This window comes from Anabrus simplex, chromosome 1 (genome assembly GCF_040414725.1).
Source record: "Anabrus simplex isolate iqAnaSimp1 chromosome 1, ASM4041472v1, whole genome shotgun sequence".
Classification (NCBI taxonomy): domain Eukaryota; kingdom Metazoa; phylum Arthropoda; class Insecta; order Orthoptera; family Tettigoniidae; genus Anabrus; species Anabrus simplex.
The window spans coordinates 1557189083-1557209684 of record NC_090265.1 but is presented as its reverse complement, the minus strand read 5'-3'; the positions used below and the strand labels follow the sequence as shown (position 1 = coordinate 1557209684).

The 20602-nt window shown below is 38.0% G+C and overlaps 1 protein-coding gene across 3 annotated transcripts in view; it reads left to right on the top strand.

The window, feature by feature from the left end:
• LOC136880507 (RNA-binding protein Ro60) overlaps window positions 1–20602 on the top strand; it is a 193697-nt gene that overhangs the window by 135781 nt on the left and 37314 nt on the right. For all 3 annotated transcript variants that reach the window (XM_067153306.2, XM_067153308.2, XM_067153307.2), the window contains exon 7: window positions 9915–10020. In XM_067153306.2, the coding sequence (XP_067009407.2) occupies window positions 9915–10020 (106 nt within the window). The remainder of the gene's footprint in view (window positions 1–9914; window positions 10021–20602) is intronic.

The window sequence follows — 20602 nt, the reverse complement described above, 5'->3', positions numbered from 1 at the left end:
CAGTCCAAACTTTGCAACATTTTTTTAACGCTACTCTTTTGTTGGAAATCACCCAGAAAAAATCAAGCTGCTTTTTTCATTGGGTTTTTTCCAGTTCATGAATTAAGTAATCCTGGTGAGGGTCCTATACACTGGAACCATACTCTAGTTAGGGTCTTACCAGAGACTTGTATGCCCTCTCTTGTATATCCTTACTACAACCCCTAAACCACCTTATATCCATTAGCAGAGAGAGATCTGTCCCTTTATTCACAATCCCATTTATGTGATTACCCCAATGAAGATCTCTGCTTATATTAACACCTAGATACCTACAAAGATCCCCAAAAGGAACTTTCACCCCATCAGTGCAGTAACTAAAACAGAGAGGACTTTTCTTATTTGTGAAACTTACAACCTGACTTTTAAACCCCGTTTATCATCATACCATTGCTTGCTGGCCATCTCACAACATTATTAAGGTCATTTTGCAGTTGCTCACAATCTTGTAACATTTATTACTCTATATAGAATAAAATCATCCGCAAGAAGCCTTATCTCTGATTCCACTTCTTTACTCATATCATTTATATAAGAAAACATAAAGGTCCAATAATACTGCCTTGAAGAATTCCCCTCTTAATTACTACAGGGTCAGGTAAAGCCTCGCCTACTCTAATTCTCTGAGATCTATTTTCTAGAAATATAGCAACCCATTCAGTCACTCTTTTGTCTAGTCCAATTGCACTCTTTTTTGCCAGTAGTCTCCCATGATCCACCTTATCAGATGCTTTAGACAGATCAGTCACGATACAGTCCATTTGACCTCCTGAATCCAAGATATCTGGTACGGTATATCTTGCTGGAATCCTACAAGTTAAGCTTCGGTGGCATAACCTTTCCTAAACCCGAACTGCCTTCTATTGAACCAGTTATTAATATGTCTAATATAATCAGAAAGAATGCCTTCCCAAAGCTTACATGCAACGCATGTCACACTTACTGGCCTGTAATTTTCAGCTTTATGTGTATCACCCTTTCCTTTATCCATAGGGGCTACTATAGCAACTCTCCATTCATTTGGTATAGCTCCTCCGACCAAACAATAATCAAATAAGTACTTCAGATATGGTACTATATCCCAACCCATTGTCTTTAGTATAATCCCCAAAACCTTATCAATTCCAGCTGCTTTTCTAGTTATCAACTTTTGTATCTTATTGTAAATGTCATTTTTATCATATGTAAATTGCAATACTTCTCAAGCATTAGTCACCTCCTCTATCTGGACATAATCCCTGTAACCAGCAAATTTCCTAGTAAGGTCCTTCAATTTCTCCTTACTTCCACGGCCATTTCTAACTCTTATTTCTTTCCAATCTGCACCTCTGTCTTAGTCTCTTTATTTCTCTATTATAATAAAGTGGGTCTTTACCATTCCTTACCATCTTTAAAGATACAAACCTATTTTCACATTCCTCAACAATTGCTTTAAACCCATCCCGGAGTCGTTTACATTTTTATTTACCTTTTTCCACCGATCATAGTTACTTTTTTTAAACTCCCTCATGCCTGTTTCATCAGCCATATGGTACTGCCTAATAGTCTTAATTTTAATATCTTCCATTATTTCATATTTATTTTTAACTACCACAAAAACAGCTTTGTGATTACTTTGGTTTCTCTATAGAGCTCATCTGGTTTTACCAGCACCACATCCAGAATATTCTTCCCTCTATTTGGTTCCATCACTTTCTGAATCAGATGCCCTTCCCATAATAACTTATTTGCCATGGCTCAGGTGGCAGCTCGTCAGTCTCTCACTGCTGGGTTCCGTGGTTCAAATCACGGTCACTCAATGCAAAATTTGTGCTAGAAAAGCCAAGGCGGGACAGTTTTTTCTCTGGGTATTCCGGTTTACCTGTCATCTTTCATTCCAGCACAACTCTCTCCAATATCATTTCATTTCACCTGTCAGTCAATCATTGCCCCAGAGGAGTGAGACAGGCTTTGGCATCCAGCACAATTGAGGAGCTAACCCACAAAAACAAAGTTATAGATAAAGTTTTATTTTATTTATTATACAAAACACACAACAGAATTGAAAATTTAAATATCAATTTATAGTTTTTAAATTGATTACATATCAGTGTAACTCAGAAAATTAAGAGTAGAATAACATTTTAAGTTTAATCATTAATGAAACTATATTAGTTTAAAAATAATACTGTATTCAAAGACGATAATACTGTAAAGTAGGACTTTTTCCCCCCTTGTTGGTTTTCAGTGTCAAGATCTTCATTCACTTTCTTAGTAGTTGGTTTGAGGCTTAAATATAGTCCATGATGCACTGCTGGAATGTATGGCAGTAGATGCAACCAATCTGTGTTTTAAGTGATTAATAATACTTCCTGATGTGTACAGGGTAATCATCTTCTCCAGTGCTTGTTTCAACACTTCGTTTGTAAGCAACACTTTCATCTATTTGTTCCTTTTCGGCCTCCCAGGTTGTTTTAAAAAAATATGAACTTAAGTCTATGACTCTGAATGTTATGAGAACAGGAACAGGAAACCTGGCTTCTCTTTTGTTACTTATATTTACAGGCATGATTTTTTCGCATCAACGATAAACACGACAAAAAATATTTTGAAGCAATTTTGTGATATCTTTATGAATCATATGTTTCTAGTTAAGAAAATATGGATATTATGTTCGCGAATTAAAGCGATAAGGCCATTTTAAAGCAAAATTCAGTTATTTCGCGATAAGCGCGATATTACAGCGAAATCTGTAGTGAATAACCAACTTGACATTTTGTTCCAAGATTATGTATGGAAAAAAAAGGAAGAGCGAACAAAGATTCATCAACAGGAAAGAAATGTTATCATTAATGTTCTAGAAAATCTCTCTAGGACATTGCATCAAAGAAAAGGGGTTGTTCCAGGCTTCTTGCCAAACGAAATGTACTGTTGTTCTTGTGGTGGCTGGTAATCCCACCCACGGCATTATGCAATCCTGGAATCCCTAATGACATCTACAAGCAGCACAATTGACTGGTGTATTTTGGCTTCGTGGTCAGGTAAAATTAAGAAAGTGATCACAGACAGTAGCGAAGATGGGTCGCTCGACAAGTGTTACGGTGCACAGCAGAGCTAAACAATTTGCGAGTGTAAATGTGTCAATTTTGTAATGTTCGTATCGAGTGGGAGGAAAAAGATACTGTTTCAAAACATTGTTTTTAAAATAAGGAACGTTCAGAATGTAAATTTAGCACTCCAACAATGAAATAGCAGCCAACAATTGAACTCTCATTAGATATGCAAAAGAAAGCTAAGAGTGAAAAAAATAGAATTTATTCACGAAACAACAGCGATGCTACTCAAAGCCATTATCCCACTGGAGAAGGTAGATGACCCTGCAGTCCGAAAATGGCTTCAAAAGTATGTACCAGATATGTACAGTCTATCAATTAAACCTTCACAATCAATGATCAGTGATATTTATGAAATCTTTAATGATTAATTATAGAATTTCATTAAAGTGAAATTAAGGCGATACGGCAATATATATTTCGCAAAATAACGCGAAAATTAGTATCCTTCTCGCGAAATTGTTCAAAAATTAATGCGAAAAAATCATGCCTCTACTTGTATTATTTCTCTACTTAGTACTTTTCTACCCTCGGCGCTTAGTTTGTCCTTCACTTCAATGTTTGAGTGTTTTCAAATCCTTGAAGTCCGCACATTCCATGTACACTACTGTAAATGTTTTTTTTTGACCCGGGCCCTTTTAACAATGTTTCTCTATTGTTCGGGAGTGTAAATATAATCATCTTGATGAATGAAAAGCTACAACCTGTTTACCCGTCATTGACCGGGTAATTCGGCGAGGATAGGAATTGTGGCAGCTGCCGAGGCCTCTCGCACTCCTCTGAGGCAATGATTAATGACCGACAGATGAAATGAAATGATAATGGAGAGTGTTGCGGGAATAAAAGACGAAAGGGAAAACCAGAGTACCTGGAAAAAAACCTGTCCCACCTCCGCTTTGTCCAACACATATCTCACATGGAGTGACCAGGATTTGAACAACGGAACCCAGCGGTGAGAGGCCAATGCACTGCCGCCTGAGCCACGGAGGCACGCAAACGTAATCAACTTGTCAAGACTTTTTCTCTATCATTCCGAAATCACTATCACTTGGCAAAAATGTGTGACCAGGCACCAGACACCAATGTTGTATTTCATCAAACTTCCCAATATGTACCAGAATGTAATACAGAATAAAGGTAACCATATTCTTATTTTGGCAGCTACAAGAATCTGAGAAGAACCAGAGTTTTGTTTTGTGTTAACTGGTTGTCAGCCAAAATTTTTAGTAGGAATGAACCTATTTCACAGGATCCCTGAGAAGCCATGTTTTCTGTCCACATATACATACCAGATTCGTAATTGCAGACATGAACACCTAGGTTATACATCCACAGCTGCCTGAGATAGAACACTTTTTCCGTAGCTATTTTAAGTAAAAGTAAAGCTTGCTGTAACTAAGTATTCACAAGTAGGATCTTTAGAGACTTTTCTGGCATCAGTTAGAGTTGTGTATCCTTGTTCTGCTTTCATTTGATGAAGCCTGACTGCATAAGGGACATCATCCTAATTTGTACCCCTCCACTCATCACATACTGTACAGGTGTCACTTAGAGGTGCCTTAAATCCTATGTTAAAGTTTTCATTAAAAACATGTATTTCTCATATGAAAGAGGGTGGGCTACTCCAGTCTGTTCCTTGTGTTGTTTTTTTTTTGGTCCTTTTTTATTTATTTTTTAAGATGAGAGTCTGTGCATTTCAAAAAATGATGCCATTGACCTTATGTACCTCTTGTATTTCTTTCTACTATAGTGGCTAATGTACCTAGGAAACATGTTAAATGTTTACACACAAAATTAAATTGATAGTCATTTTTAACCAACACTTCCCATGTCTTCCTCTGTCGTGACATGGTACTGATGGGACAGAAGGTGACCCAGAAAATGAAGTACTTCCATTCAGACTTGTATCACGGTCACTGAAGTGATCATCAACTCTTCCACATGGTTGTTCTTCTTTCATCCCACATCTAGCAACTGAAACGCTTTCTAGATACAGAAAAAGCTTCTAAACATCTTCGCCCCTTTCATTTTTTTAGATGATGGTAGTATGTCACCTGTTACCTGGGCTCACTTTCTCTTTTTTGCATAGGCTCCTTTACAGGACTTCTGTTTAATCAAACCGAACAAAAAAGCATTTTGTAAGTTGTAATTTGCAAGTGTGTAAAATCCTATAAAATAGTTTTCTTTTTCATTATGGGATAGTTTATAATACTCACACCACTTAACATTTGTCCGACTCGTTGGCTGAATGGTCAGCGTACTGGCCTTCGGTTTAGAGGATCCCAGGTTCGATTCCCGGCCAGGTCGGGGATTTTAATTGCTTTTGATTAATTCTTCTGGCTCGGGGACTGGATGTATATGTCCGTCCCGACACACTCTACTCATCATATTCAGACAACATACCACACTACCAACCACCACAGAAACACGCAATAGTGATTATATTCCTACATATAGCCCTTTCAGACCTGAAAGAAAACTGGCGGTGTGAATTTTTGTTTGTATATCAAAAACTGACTAAAATGTTCTCACGTACATGTTTTTACAGTTTATTTTTCAAAATGAGAACTTACGGCTAAAAAAACAGAACACACACAATTGTGCGTGTCAGGACTTAATTCACTACTTACAAATGTTAAAAAAATCAACTGAATACATGTGAATATACACATGTACATGATCAAGTGTTCTATTTTGCAGTATGGAACAATGTATTTTGAACAATTAAAATCTTATACATTACATTTCTCACTAGAGTACGAGTTCTGCTTTCACAGTCCTTTTGGTGGCAGCACCCAGCACTCTTGCATGCATTGCCTGTAGAGATACCTAGCCCGCACACTTGTGCATATCAACATTGAAAACCTCATGGTGTTATGTACGATGTTGAAAGTTCACAATTTACATTTGCTAAACAATTTACACACTTCATTGATTATATTCTTATATTCAGTATACCTTCTATAGATTAATATGAATGCAATAAATGAATACTTATTTTAGGCATTACTGCTTCCCGCCATCTTGCCGATGAACTGTATTTCTAAACTCTTCTTCCTGCCCCGTGGTGGTCAAGAGCTAAATAAAAACAACTGAAGTACATGCTACGTGTCCCGCACAAGCACTGCAGTCCGGTCTAGCACCAAGAAAACGTCAAATAAGCTCAGACATAAATAAAATATGAACCTGCACAATTGTGCATACACGGTCTGAAAGGGATCGGATTGACGTCAGGAAGGGCATCCGGCTGTTAAACAGGGCCAAATCCACATGTGTGACGCAGTTCGCACCCGCAACCCCACAGGTGTGGGGAAAAAGCGGTAGCAAAAGAAGGAAGACGACTCACACCAGTTAACATTAGCCTTTTCATTCTTCACTGTGCACTTACATCCCTTCACCCATTCTCTCAGCTGGCACAAGTTTCTTAGTTTTATCACTTGCATACGCTTTACCACTATTTCTCAATCTCTTAGCTACGGACCTCTTCCAGCTGTCTTTGTTTTGTTTACGTTTTTTACATTGCTCACATTAAAACCACTGTTTGTGCTACCACAAGACATTTTACTCACACTAACACTACTATTTGTACCATCACAAGACATTTTCTGGTTAGAAAAGTAACTACATGTCACTCTCGCCCCTCCACTCCAGTTGACTGAGGCATGTGGGTTAGCCCCTTCTCGTACTCAGGCACTCAATTCCTATCTTGACCGCTGTTTGGTGCTTCATTCATTCCATTCCTGACCCGGTTGAATGACTGGAAACAGGCTGTAGATTTAGCGGGCAAGCAGCAGCTTGTCATGACATACTCTGTGGCCCTCCCATATAAAAGAAAGCCGTATATCAGGTCAATATTAAAAAACTACTGACAGATGAACAAATCCTTCAAAAGGTTGCTGAAATGATCTCCATAAGCAACTCCCTCTACAGTTTATAGAGTTATTTACCTGCTCTTGGACTTAAACTTTCACAGTACTGCCACTGATATTTCCCTCATTTTTTTGGCTATATTGGAAAACGTTTTAAATCAAAAAGTCACCATGAGCGATTTTCGTGTAAAATCAGCCCGTAAGAAAGATACATTGAGTTTTATACTTTAGGCCCTTTTTCGACCAACCCCTCCTGTTGAACAACTTATACAATGAATATCATTTAAATCCAGACATACATTTTTCCAGTAATGCTGTAAAAGACACAGAAAAACATCAAACTGAATTTTACATAGGTCATAACAGTTACATCACATTTAAAAGCAATGTTGTTAAATGAAATGCTCGATCAAATTAAAAATGGCACCGTTTTTTCCCTTTTCACAAACAATACTTTGCTGATGTTCTAAACGGTAGCAAGTTCCAGAATTGGAATGACTCTGCAACAGTGGGCATGCAACAGTAATGCCATCTATTGGAGATGAGTGTGAACAGAGGAAACAACACAAACAATTGTCTGTATAATGTTATTGTTGATCATTTTTATGGACTTTCAATGTTGTAGGCCTGTTTAGTTTTCTTCTAGCTCTGTGATAGTAGGGTATCCAAAGTATAGTTTTCCTTGCCAGTATGAGCTGATGAGCACACGATTTTCACCTTTAGACAATCACGACAAAAACCACTACCATCACCAGTTAACACGATTGAACAATATTTCCATATTAACGATGCTCTGCGTTGACTTGGATTAAGCAACAAAAGTATAAATTATGAATGTCTTTGTTGTCATAACCGGCACGGTAAAACCGTATAAGACATAATTAATCGGAAATTGTATTATCTATAACTTTTGATGTGTAGTATTTATTAATATGATAACTAATAACGTAGGTATTGTAGAATTAAATTTTTTTAGGGCTTTCCGTAAACTACCATTTCACCCAACGTGAATAAAATTATTTATAGCCTAGACTGTAGTGCCTTGTTTCACCTTATATATTGATTTTCATTAAAATTTGTTTGGCCATTTTTATGTGGCTTGGCGTTGATTTGGACTAAATGACAAAAGTCTAAATTCATGAATATCACTGTTATCATGGCCAGTATGGTAAAACTGTATTAGACCTAAATGGTCAAAAATTGTATTTGCTATAACTTTAGTCAATTTAACACTTGCACCATTGCACTAATTGCACTAATGTATGGCTATTTTGCTGCAATAAATGTTTTATTTATAACTTTAGTCATGTAATGTTTATCGATATTATCACTAATAACATAGATATTTGAGAATTAAAATTTAGGCCTTCCCCTAAAGTACCATTTCAATCAGCATAAATAAAATAATTTCATAGGTCAGATGTAATCATTAATCAAAGCTGGACTGAACCAAACAACGAAATGAGTAGTGCTCTGAATAGACTGGCTATACACGGTTTCCATTACAAAATGTTATCTCGAAAATCATGGTGTCAAGGACATCCAGTCTGAAGCCCGCAGCCAAAACTGAAATGAGCATGGGTAGCTCCAAGTTCAGATGGTTCTATTATAATAACATGAAAAAGATCTGAGACAGATCAGCATTCCAGAAGAGATCAATAACAGATGAATTTAGACAGTTGGTTAAAAGCTATCCGGGGTTTAAAATGAACTAGAGCCTAGAAGACAGAGTGAGTGTGGGGGGGGGGGGGGGGTTATGGGGCTAGTTGGCCGTGCGGTTAGGGGCATGCAGCTGTGAGTTTGCATCTGGGAGATAGTGGGTTCGAACGCCACTGTCAGCAGCCCTGAAGATGGCTTTCAGTAGTTTCCCCACTTTCACACCAGGCAAATGCTGGGGCTGTACCTTGATGAAGGCCACGGCCGCTTCCTTCCCATTCCTAGGCTTTTACTATCCCACGTCGCCATAAGACATATCTGTGTCGGTGCGATGTAAAGCCATTTGTAAGGAAATAGGAGGGGGGGGGGGGGGTTCTGACAGAAGATCGAAAGAAGGTACTGCTTTATAACTTTGAGAGATACAGGGAGGATGTCAAACCTGACAGACAAGCAAGAGATTGAAAATGAAATTGGTTGTTAACACACAGTTCATTGACCTGGTATATATGTATTTAATTTTTAAATTTTCTTCATTCCACATTGTAAAAATGTACCCATGTTTTATGTAGCAGTGTTTATATTCCTAATTTTATTATTTCACCATTACTGCTTTCAATTCAGTTTCATCTTGTAATTTTTTTTTAAAGCGATCTTTCATGTTAATTGCCCACTTTTTAATTCTTATTTTGACACAGTATGTTAATAAGAAAGGACATTCTGTTGCCATGGTATTCAAAAGGGTGTGATTAACAAGAATGGGTGATACATGCTTCCTTAAAATTAGTGATATCCTATTTAAGGGGACATGTAACTGGTAACTTTGGTGAAAGATTATTTTGTCATTGATTCTGAGAAGAGTTATGTTCTATCTAATATGAGATACATTTAGAAAGCTTTTTTCTTTTTTACTCTATTAATTCTGTATTATAAGAGTGTATTTCTTTGCTCCAAATAAGACAGAAGTCTGCCATTTCCAATTTTTTCTGAGAAGTAACTTTCAGTCCTGTCAGATTGGTGATATAAAAGGCATACAGTCATTATTAACTCAGATGAGTTGTGTATCTTGTGGCTTGGGATTTAGTATCTTCAGTTCAGGCTTAAAATGTCCTTTTGCCCCATTTTGGTTGTGAAAACATACTTCCCCTGAAAAGAGAAGGAGGAAAAAATTAATTTCTGTTTTGAATTACACGTAGAGAGTTTACATAACCATTGATTCTAAATGGTCCACATCAGTAAATTTGATTTATGTGTTTTCCAGACTAAAATATACTCCACCTGATCCATCCAAAGAAGTGAAGCAGCTTCCACAGCCAAATCCTAAGGTCATTGAAGCCCTCAATACCTTGTTGGAATCATCATTCAAGGTATGACATGCTATGGGAGCTATGATATCTCCATATACTGTAAGATATTTTGTATATCTTTCTTTTGATACTGAAGTATAGAGGACCGAGGAAAGGAATCACAATACAGTATAATTTAAAGTAGATACAATGAAAGTTGATGTAGAACACCAAAGGCAAAAGAACAAGTGAAATGATTAAATATGGTTATAGTGGTGTTTGCATACTTCTGTTATATTTCTTTTGTGAGAAAAGGCAGTGTGTGGAACATAAGAGGATAGACAGTAATTGCCCCAGAGTTCAGAAATCACTAAAGCCTTTGAGTTAGTAGATTTTATTATTCTGAAGTTCCGTAAGGATGATACTGCTTTGATGATCATTGGGACATTAGTGGTGGAAGCTTCTGTTGAAGTCAGAATTTTCTTGTGTTTGAAAGGACAGCCATCAGGCACAGTGGTATAGTTATGAGAGTGGGGGGATTTGGGGAACCCTTAGCTCAGGAGATGGTCAATCCTATGCACACTGGAATGGAACTACACTAGCATCAAAATGTTTACTCACCATAAGAAAACTCCAGTTCTTATTGTTTATTAGGCAGCAGATTAGTGGTATTTCAAATGACATATACTATATTTTAAATCAAAATACAAACAGGTATCCATTAGACACAATCTGACTCGCTGTAAAGCAATTTATGCTTCAAATAATGGAAAACAATGTATTTAGAGCTACACTTTTCAAACTCTTTGCTTGTGTATGTGCCCTCCTTTTGCTCTGATTACTGTTCAACATATACATGAGATTCTTCTGGTTGTTTTTTTCCAACATTTCTGTGATCATAGTTCCTCATACTTCCTAAGGACATAGCCAGAGATCTTCACAGGTGTTGACAGGAGATTGTTTTACCTTATGGTTGAGTTAATCCCATATCAACTCTATAAGAGGGCCCCCTTTTACTCGGATTACTGTTTAACAATTACATGGGATTCTTATGGTTGTTTTTTTCAACACTTATGTGGTATAGTTCCTCATACCTGCAAAGGACATAGCTAGAGATCTTCAAGTGTTGACAGGAGATTGTTTTGCTTTACGATCGAGTTAATCCCACATCAACTCGATAAGAGGGCCAGATCATTACTTATAGAACTGCTGATGTTTTTTTTTAAAATTTCTTACATACTTCTTTCATAACTTTGACCAATGTTTCAAGTTGTTGCCCTGCTATACAACAAACTCTCTTCCAATAACTTAAGTTTCAGATGCTACTGCATTGCTCGACAGACTGTAATGGTACTGCTCCATCCTCATGATGCCTTCCACTTTTGCCAAGTATTCCACCTTATTGTTGCCAAAAAAACACCAAACCATAACGCTACCACCCCTACACTTCACAGTTGGTGTTAGGCAGCCTTCTAGTATTCTTTCTCCTGGACAGTGGTAGGAACTGAAGACAATTTGACCCAAATTTCTCAAATTTTGACTCATCAGTCCATAAACACACATTTCCACTGATCAGTGACCCAATCCTTGTGTTATTGTACTAATGGCCAGTTTCTGGAATGACAGTTATCAGTAGATGCGTACTTAGCAGTGCTTTAACATGGTGATATGTTTAAAATAAGTTTCCGAAACAAACGTTATCAGCTTCTTCACAGTTAACCTGCGCAACCAGCTAGTGCTGTAGTTACCTTGATGTTAGAACTGATTCCAACAAATATTGATATGAAGCACTAGTTCATTACTGTTTCGTACAAGGTCTTATATTAGTTTCGTAAACATTTGTAACCGATAATGAACTGATTATGGTTCATGGTGTGGATTACTGTAGTCACATCCTAGTTCGTGAACCATGGGCAATGGCTGAGAGGCCTAGTAAGTGGTCCTGAGAGTCGGGGTTGCTATGTAATGGGAGTGGGCATTTTGGACTTATTCTGAGTCATGACCCTCTTTGTGCTCAAACGGCTAGGACTATACAATCCACCGGTGGTCCCTAACATTTTCGAGGAGAGATCCTCGCTTCGACTATGTGCAAGTAGGGTAGCATCCGAGCTCAGAACATTTTAAGCAAGCCTCGGACCTATGGGAGTAACGGGAGTCCCACTCCCATTTGACAGGCGAGGGACTCCTTGGAAACAACTTGGCGAACGAAATGGAATTCGATGGGGAGCTATCAATATTAGGAAGAAAGAAAGAAAGAAAGTAGAACTGGCTGAGTCAGCAAAGAGGATGCATCTGGATGTGCTAGGAGTAAGTGATATTCTACTAAGGGGAGATTGAGGAAGAGACAGGAGATTATGAAGTGTACTTGACAGGTGTTAGAAAGGGAAGGGCAAAGTATGGGGTAGGGCTGTTTATCAGGAATACCATTACACGCAACATAGTCTCTGGTAGGCATGTAAATGAGCAAATGATGTGGGTAGATGTTGCATTTGTATGAATTAGGACGAGAATTGTCTCACTGTATTCACCATGTGAGAGTGCAGATGAGGATGAAGTTAACAAGTTTTATGAAGCATTGAGTGACATCATTGTCAGGGTCAACAGCAAGGATAGGATAGTGCTAATGGGTGATTTCAATGCGAGAGTTGGAAATAGAACTGAAGGATACGAAAGGGTGATTAAATGTGGGATGGATATGGAAGCTAATGGGAATGGGAAGTATTTGCTGGACTTTTGTGCTAGTATGGGTTTAGCAGTTATGAATACATTCTTCAAGCATAAGGCTATTCACCGCTACACATGGGAGTCAAGGGGTACCAGATCCATAATAGACTATATCTTAACCGACTTTGAATTCAAGAAGTCTATTAGGAATGTACGAGTTTTCCGGGGATTTTTCAATAATACAGACCACTATCTGATCTGTAGTGAACAAAGTATCTCTAGGCCTAGGGTAGAGAAAGTGAAATCTGTCTGCAAACCAGTAAGGGTAGAAAATCTCCAGGACAAGGAAATTAGACAGTAGTACATGGATATGATTAGTGAGAAGTTTCGTACAGTGGACAGTAAGCGGGTTTAGGATATAGAAAGAGAATGGGTGGCATACAGGGATGCTGTAGTAGAAACAGCATGGGAATGCATAGAAACAACTGTGTGTAAAGATGGGAAAAGGCGAACATCTTGGTGGAATGATGAAGTGAGAGCAGCTTGTAAACGTAAAAAGAAGGCTTATCAGAAATGGTTCCAAACAAGGGCCGATGCAGACAGGGAATTTTACGTAGATGAAAGAAACAGAGCAAAACAAATAGTTGTAAAATCCAAAAAGAAGTTAGGGGAAGATTTAGGTAATAACCTGGAAAGACTAGGTCAGGCAGCAGGGAAACCTTTACGAACAGTGATAATCTTAGGGAGGGAAAAAGGAAATGAACGGTGTTTTGGGTAATTGAGGTGAACTCATAATAGATCCAAGGGAATCATTGGAGAGGTGGAAGGAATATTTTGAACATCTTCTTAACGTAAAAGAAAAATCCTCCTGGTGGTGTTGCGAACAGCCAAGTTCATGGGGTGGAGGAAAATGACATTGGTGCAATTATGTTTGAGGAAGTGGAAAGGATAGTAAATAAACTCCATTGTCATAAAGCAGCAAGAATAGATGAAATTAGACCTGAAATGGTGAAGTATAGTGGGAAGGCAGGAATGAAATGGCTTCATAGAATAGTAAAATTAGCATGGAGTATTGGTAAGGTCTGCCTTTGCTGGCAGGACCTTGTGTTTACAGTGCACTATGTCTTCTGGTATAGGCTAGAGCAATTTTGTTACTTTCATAGATCTGTCTCTGTCTTATCCTTGGCTTTGACAATATGAAAGTGACTGAGGTGTGAGCGATGCTAGTAATGCCAATCCTTATGCAGCCAGTCCCTGCTATGAATGGTGTGAAAATGTTGCTCATAAGGTAGGTTGGTGTATGCAATTCAGTGGGCTTGGCAGACTGATATGTAATAGCAACTCTGGCTTGGTGAGGAAAGCAACGGGAAACTACGTCACTCCTCATTTCCCTAGTACGCCTCTTCAGTGACGCCTAGGCCATCTATGACAGCTGATGGCAGAGCTGTTGAGGATCACACCAGCGGAATCGCTGACGGACTGAACATACATACATGCATACATTGGTAAGGTATCTTTAGATTAGACGAAGGCAGTAATTGCACCTATCTATAAGTAAGGGAACAGGAAGGATTACAACAACTATCGAGGTATACCATTGATTAGTATACCAGGCAAAGTATTCACTGGCATCTTGGAAGGGAGAATGTGATCAGTGGTTGAGAAGTTGTGTGAAAACAAGTGTGGTTTCAGACCACAGAGGGGCTCTCAGGATCAGATTTTCAGTATGCGCCAGGTAATTGAAAAGTGTGACCTGAGTCATTTAACTAGTGAACAAGCTCAACTGATACATGAATTGTGTGATGAATTTCCTGAGGTATTCACGGATAAGCTAGGGGTAACTAATGTGCTTGAGTATAAAATTGATGTGAGTGACACTATTCCTTCTTCTTTATCTTACAAAATTTTCAGAAAACCAACCCAAACAGCAACCACAATACGACAAGATTCTTCGCACCCTCAAGCTCATAAACGTGCTACTTATATCAGCTTAATTTTTCGTGCCTTCAACACCCCTATGTCCAAAAAAGATTTAAATAACAAATTAAACACCATCCGCAACATCGCTAAATTCAATGGCTTTAACAACTCCTTCATAAACCGCATCATCAACAAATTCAAACACCGTCCAAAAACCACTTTATCTAAAGACACAATAAAACCAACTGCTTTTTCCACCTTCACTTTCACTCAGGATGCTTATAAAATAACTAATATTTTTAAAAAACATAACATGAAAATTTCTTTTAGAACTAAGAATAGAAATCTTGATATCTTGCACAACTCTAAATCTCTAAATAAATCTAATGCTTTTTCTAAATCTGGTGTATACAGATTCAAATGCAACAACTGTAATTCCTCCTACGTCGGACAAACTGGCCACAACTTCAATATCAGGTACTCTGAACATGTCAACGCCATTAAATACAACAGATTCTCTGCCATAGGACAGCACATACAAGACTCAAAGCATAGTTTCACCAGTATTGAAAATGACATGAAAATACTTAAGATCATTAACAAAGGCCCCCTCTTAAACATAACTGAAAATTGCTTTATCCACCTTGACCAGTACTTCAACCCTAATTTCAATTTAAACGACATTTCTGAAAAAACCAACATCCTTTTCGACTTCCTAATTCTTCTTCTCAAAAATTCCAAATTCCAAAACCCCAATTATATTTTCCATGCCTTACAAAGTTCCCACCCACATTTTCTACCTTCTAACCCACCCTAAACTACCCCTCTTTCATTTCCCTATCTTATCCTTCTTCAACACCATTTATCTTCAATTTCCTTTATTCTTCTCTTATTTCACTATCACTCTTCCTCTACCGGTATTAATTTATTCTACCTTTTCTATTTAAAAAAAAAAAACACTACCTTCATTTCGGTTCTCCTCATTCAAATTTTAACTCTTGTCTTGCGCCAACTTCAACTACTTCAGTCATGACCTAAATTTTTTCAATTTAAAAAATAGCGCACTGTGCATATATGTTTTCATTTGTTTTCCGATATTGCGCTTTTTACTACATTTTTTCTCTTTACAATTGTTTTTTCAAGTCAACTGTTTTCCAAGAACTCAGCAGGAGCACAATTACTCATTCAATTATACTGAATTGCGTTGTATATTTCTATATATACGTACTTAACTTCCCGCAACCGAGGCAAATACTGGACCTTCAGGATATTCTCCATTCTACTTCGGCGTTCGAGACCACAGCGCATGACCTTGGATGTGCCGCGCTGATCACCGAGAGCTGGCAGTTTGCTTCTTTAAATCTATTCGTCTGCGACTTCAAAATATTTATGGATCTTCATATGTTGTTCGATAGTGTTGTGACTTTGTACCTGACAGAGTGTAAAAACTGAGCCATTTGACCGTTCTCCACTATTCATAAACATTGAGAGACTTTACTTATCATTGTGTGTGCCGTACTACCTTTCATAATATTACGTACTGTTTTATTTTAAGTGACTCACAATTTCTACCCCCATCATCAATTTATATTTCATCTTATACCGATCCAGAGTTCACTTATTCTTTTTCATATGCATTGTTTTTCTTGTTTTTTATGTTTTGAACGGCTGACGATGACCTGGACTAGGGTCGAAACCGGTCCCATTTCTAATCACTATTAAATAAGAATGTAATCACTACATTCCTTTCTTTTATGTATTGAATAGGTTGAACCTCTTTTTCAATTAATTTTTAACGTTAAGGAATAGACATCTGTGTTCATGTTTTGTAGATCTAGAGAAAGCACATGACAGGGTACCAAGGTAAAAGATGTTCGCCATACTGGGGGACTAAGAAATTAAAGACAGATTATTAAAATCAATCAAAGTCATTTATGTTGACAATTGGGCTTCAGTGAGAATTGATGGTAATTCGAGTTCTTTGTTTAGAGTACTTTCACCTTTGCTGTTCGTAGTTTACATGGAACAACTGCTGAAAGGTACAAAGTGGCAGAGAGGGATTCAGTTAGGTGGAAATGTAGTGAGCAGCCTGCCCTATGCTGACGACTGGTCTTAATGGCAGATTGTGCCGAAAGCCTGCAGTTTAATATCTTGGAACTTGAAAATAGGTGCAATGAGTATGCTATGAAAATTAGCCTCTCAAAGACTAAATTGATGGCAGTAGGTAAGAAATTCAACAGAATTGCATGCCAGATTGGTGATACAAAGCTGGAACAGGTAGATAATTTCAAGTATTTAGGTTGTGTGTTTTCCCAGGATGGTAATATAGTAAGTGAGATTGAATCAAGGTGTAGTAAAGCTAATGCAGTGAGTTCACAGTTACAAGCAACAGAATTCTGTAAGAAGGAAGTCAGCTCCCAGACGAAACCATCTTTCATCGGTCTGTTTTCAGACCAACTTTGCTTTATGGGAGTGAAAGCTGGGTGGACTCAGGATATCTTATTCATAAGTTAGAAGTAACAGACATAAAAATAGCAAGAATGATTGCTGGTGCAAACAGGTGGGAACAATGGCGGGAGGATACTCTGAATGATGAAATAAAGGCTGTTAGGAATGAACTCGATGGATGAAGCTGTACGCATAAACGGGCTTTGGTGTTGGGGTCATGTGAGGCGAATGGAGGCAGCTAGGTCACCTAGGAGAATAATGGACTCTGTTATGAAGGGTAAGAGAAGTAGCAAGAGACCAAGACGACAATGATTAGACTTAGTTTCTAACGATTTAAAGAGGTATAGAACTAAATGAGGCCGTTGCACTAGTTGCAGATAGAGGTTTGTGGCGACGTTTAGTAAATTCAGAGAGACTTGCAGACTGAATGCTGAAAGGCATAACGGTCTTTAATGATTATATATGCATGTATGTTTACAGTCCTTAATTGTGGTTTTATCATGCTCAGGTATGCTGGAGTCGACAATATTTTAGTCAGTACATTTACTTCCACATTATCACTGGCTTTAGTCACCGATTTCACTTGTATGGTGTCATCTGTACCAGCTGTTTCAGTTACAATCTCCTCGGAGCATGACGCCTCTACTGAAGATATACCTACCAATACAGGAACTGAATCGTCAAATAAAATAGAACTTGAATCAAACGGATTTTTATCAGGCTCAAATCGATCTTTCAGTGCAGCTATAATATTAAGATCTCTTATGTCAGGCTTTGAATCATGAGTCCCACCATCAGATAGTGAACATCCAATCTGAAATTACGAAATATTTACCATTAATATTTATATTTGTACTACATAATAAACATATTAGGTACCGGTATGCATTTAATGTAAGGCTGCTGAATTATAAATTTTGGTATCATGGTGTCTACTGTAACGTACTCGTAGGAGTGCTCTGTCTGTATCTCACAGAAGCCGCATAACTGGTAGTGTATTTGTCCTGCAGATGTGAACTAAGTGAACTTGTACAACTGTGGTTCAAGTTTAGACATAAATATCAACAGATATGTCCATCTAGAAGATGAATAAGTGTTTTAATGCTTTTGAAGCAACAATGAAGGACTTTGAGGCACACCTTCAGTTGTTAACGAGCTCTGCTAACCCCAGGGAAGAGTCCGTAGACTCGCTGAGTCAGGATTTTCGAGATTTCCGAGGTGCCATCTCCTGTGAAGTTGCCGTGCTGAAAGAAGAGCTGTGCAAGTTAGCATGGCAGCTCGACCATTAAGAAGAACTCATCGATGAAGGAGAGCAGTACAGCCGTAGGAACTGCTGCTAATCCATGTGGTCTCCGAGGAACCGCGGAATGAAATTTGTGAGAAAGTGAGGGAAACTTTCCGAATGAAATTGAACATGGACTTCACTATGGAGAGCTTCAACCGGTACCACAGGTGCGTGCGCAGCAGCTGAAGTGGTAACTACAGGCAGACGCTCTATAATAGTTCAATTTACCCCGAACCCTTTCTGGCCTGGGATATGAAGCCATAGTGAAAGCAAACTTCAAGTATCCTTGACAGCAAATGTGGCAACACCCAGGGCCTGTGCAGGATTCGAACACACACTTCTCCGCACCCTTGATCTTAACAGCTGGATCTCCTGGGCTGGTTTGTCCGTATCTATAAATTTATGTCTAGCTTACAGGCTTAAGGGTGTGGAGGAAATTCAGGATGCACTATTCTATGGCAAAATGACATTCTTCCAATAGGAACAAACTAAATTTTTATGTCCTTGGTAAAATAAAATAATATTTTAAGATAATATAATATACAAGTCATTGAGACCATACCACCGATTACATGTAACTACGAAATACATAAATTAACAAAAATAATATTAATTTCCCGGGCAAGATGATTGTTAGTCTTTATTCAGATAAATGCATCCCGAATATACCATAGTATCTATTAAATTACTGTAATTACGAATGCGTCAGCGAAACCTACATGACATTTCCCTCGACACTGGGAACCAAATTACAACTGAACAAGAAAAACACTTGAAACTAGTTGAGTGGTCAATGCCCCCTCCTTTACAATTAATAAACAAAGCAAAAAGAAATGAAATGAAATTATAGACATAATAGTGGTCCACTACTCACGACAGAAATACGAACCCAACATCATTACGTGAGTAAAGTCAAAATTTACTCATAACACATAATCAAATCACTTGTATAAGCAGTCAAGAAACCCAAAGGAAAACAATTAAAAGAAAAATGCACATTCTGTCACTGGCTGTATGAATATATCTGTCCAGGTCATCCATGTTGGATGTGCCGGGATTCAAATCGTGGGTCTTCTGGTATCGCAGCGGGTTGCTGAAAGAAAAACCCATCTATTTTATTTGCAAAGAGATCCTATCACATTAATTAATTAATTAATTAATTACCTGGCCCTATGGCCAAACAATTTATTTGTATACGACACAAACATAATGCATTATCAACTCCTTGTGACAGAGAGTACGATTCTGGTCACGGATCTGTCTTTACTGTAATATAGTCTCCCCTCAGCCACACATTTCAGAGTGACAGCCGAAAGACACCACGCCCACCAGTCTTTCTTCGCTCACAACTTTTTTTAAAATCTCTGTGTGACCCTACACAGTATTCTAAACTTCTCATTCTATTGAAAAAACAAATCACCGGCTTTTAACTTCTTATATATATACATACATATATACATATAAATGACCATATCAGTACCCTTTGGTAAGACAGCAAATCACAACTTTAAATAACTAAATCATTAACAGGGATCTTCTCACTATTTAACTCACACTGACAGACTCAAGAAATAAAAACTCAAGTTCGTGACCTGAGCACGCCGAAGAATAACAAAGAAACAGTGCTTTTAAACTCGATAATTAGTCATATAAGAAACATTATACTTCTTTACAATGCAGGGGAATAGAAGAATTAACATAAAATGCTTCCTTACGGAAACCCCTATTAACACATGGGTGACGGGCCCTGAGAAATCTTGTAGTACGCTCGCCAGCGGTAGATGACGGGCCCCGAGAAATCTCAGTTTTATTCACGACATTGTTTTCGGTCTTCCTGTGACATCTCTTGACCATATCTTGAACTATTTAGGACGTGCACACTGAGTAGAATAAATCGTAGATGTACAGTATATCTGCCACTTTTCTTTTACTCACGGCCTCTTTTATTCTTTGATTTAGTTTCGAAACGTCGACTTTCTTTCTGCCGGTTCAGTCTATGACAAGATGGAGCGCCCGCGGAATACGGTGTTAGCTGACGACGATATTTTAGAAGAATTATATGCCAATGATCGTTCAAATGGAAATAGTCTAATGAATTAGTGGAACCTGAATGTGAGAGTGATAGTGGAAGTGATAATCAAGCCTCTACAGGCCGTAATTTACCTAGTGAACTTATTTATTCAAGTGATTCTGACGACAACGATGTAAACATTAATGATATGTTAGGAATTGACGATGAAGATGGTTTTGTAAAGGCAGATCCGCTACTACTAGGGGCATTGGAGAGTACCCATACCAACTTTAAAGATAAAATTTTGACTGGTTTAATATTTATGTACATTTTTA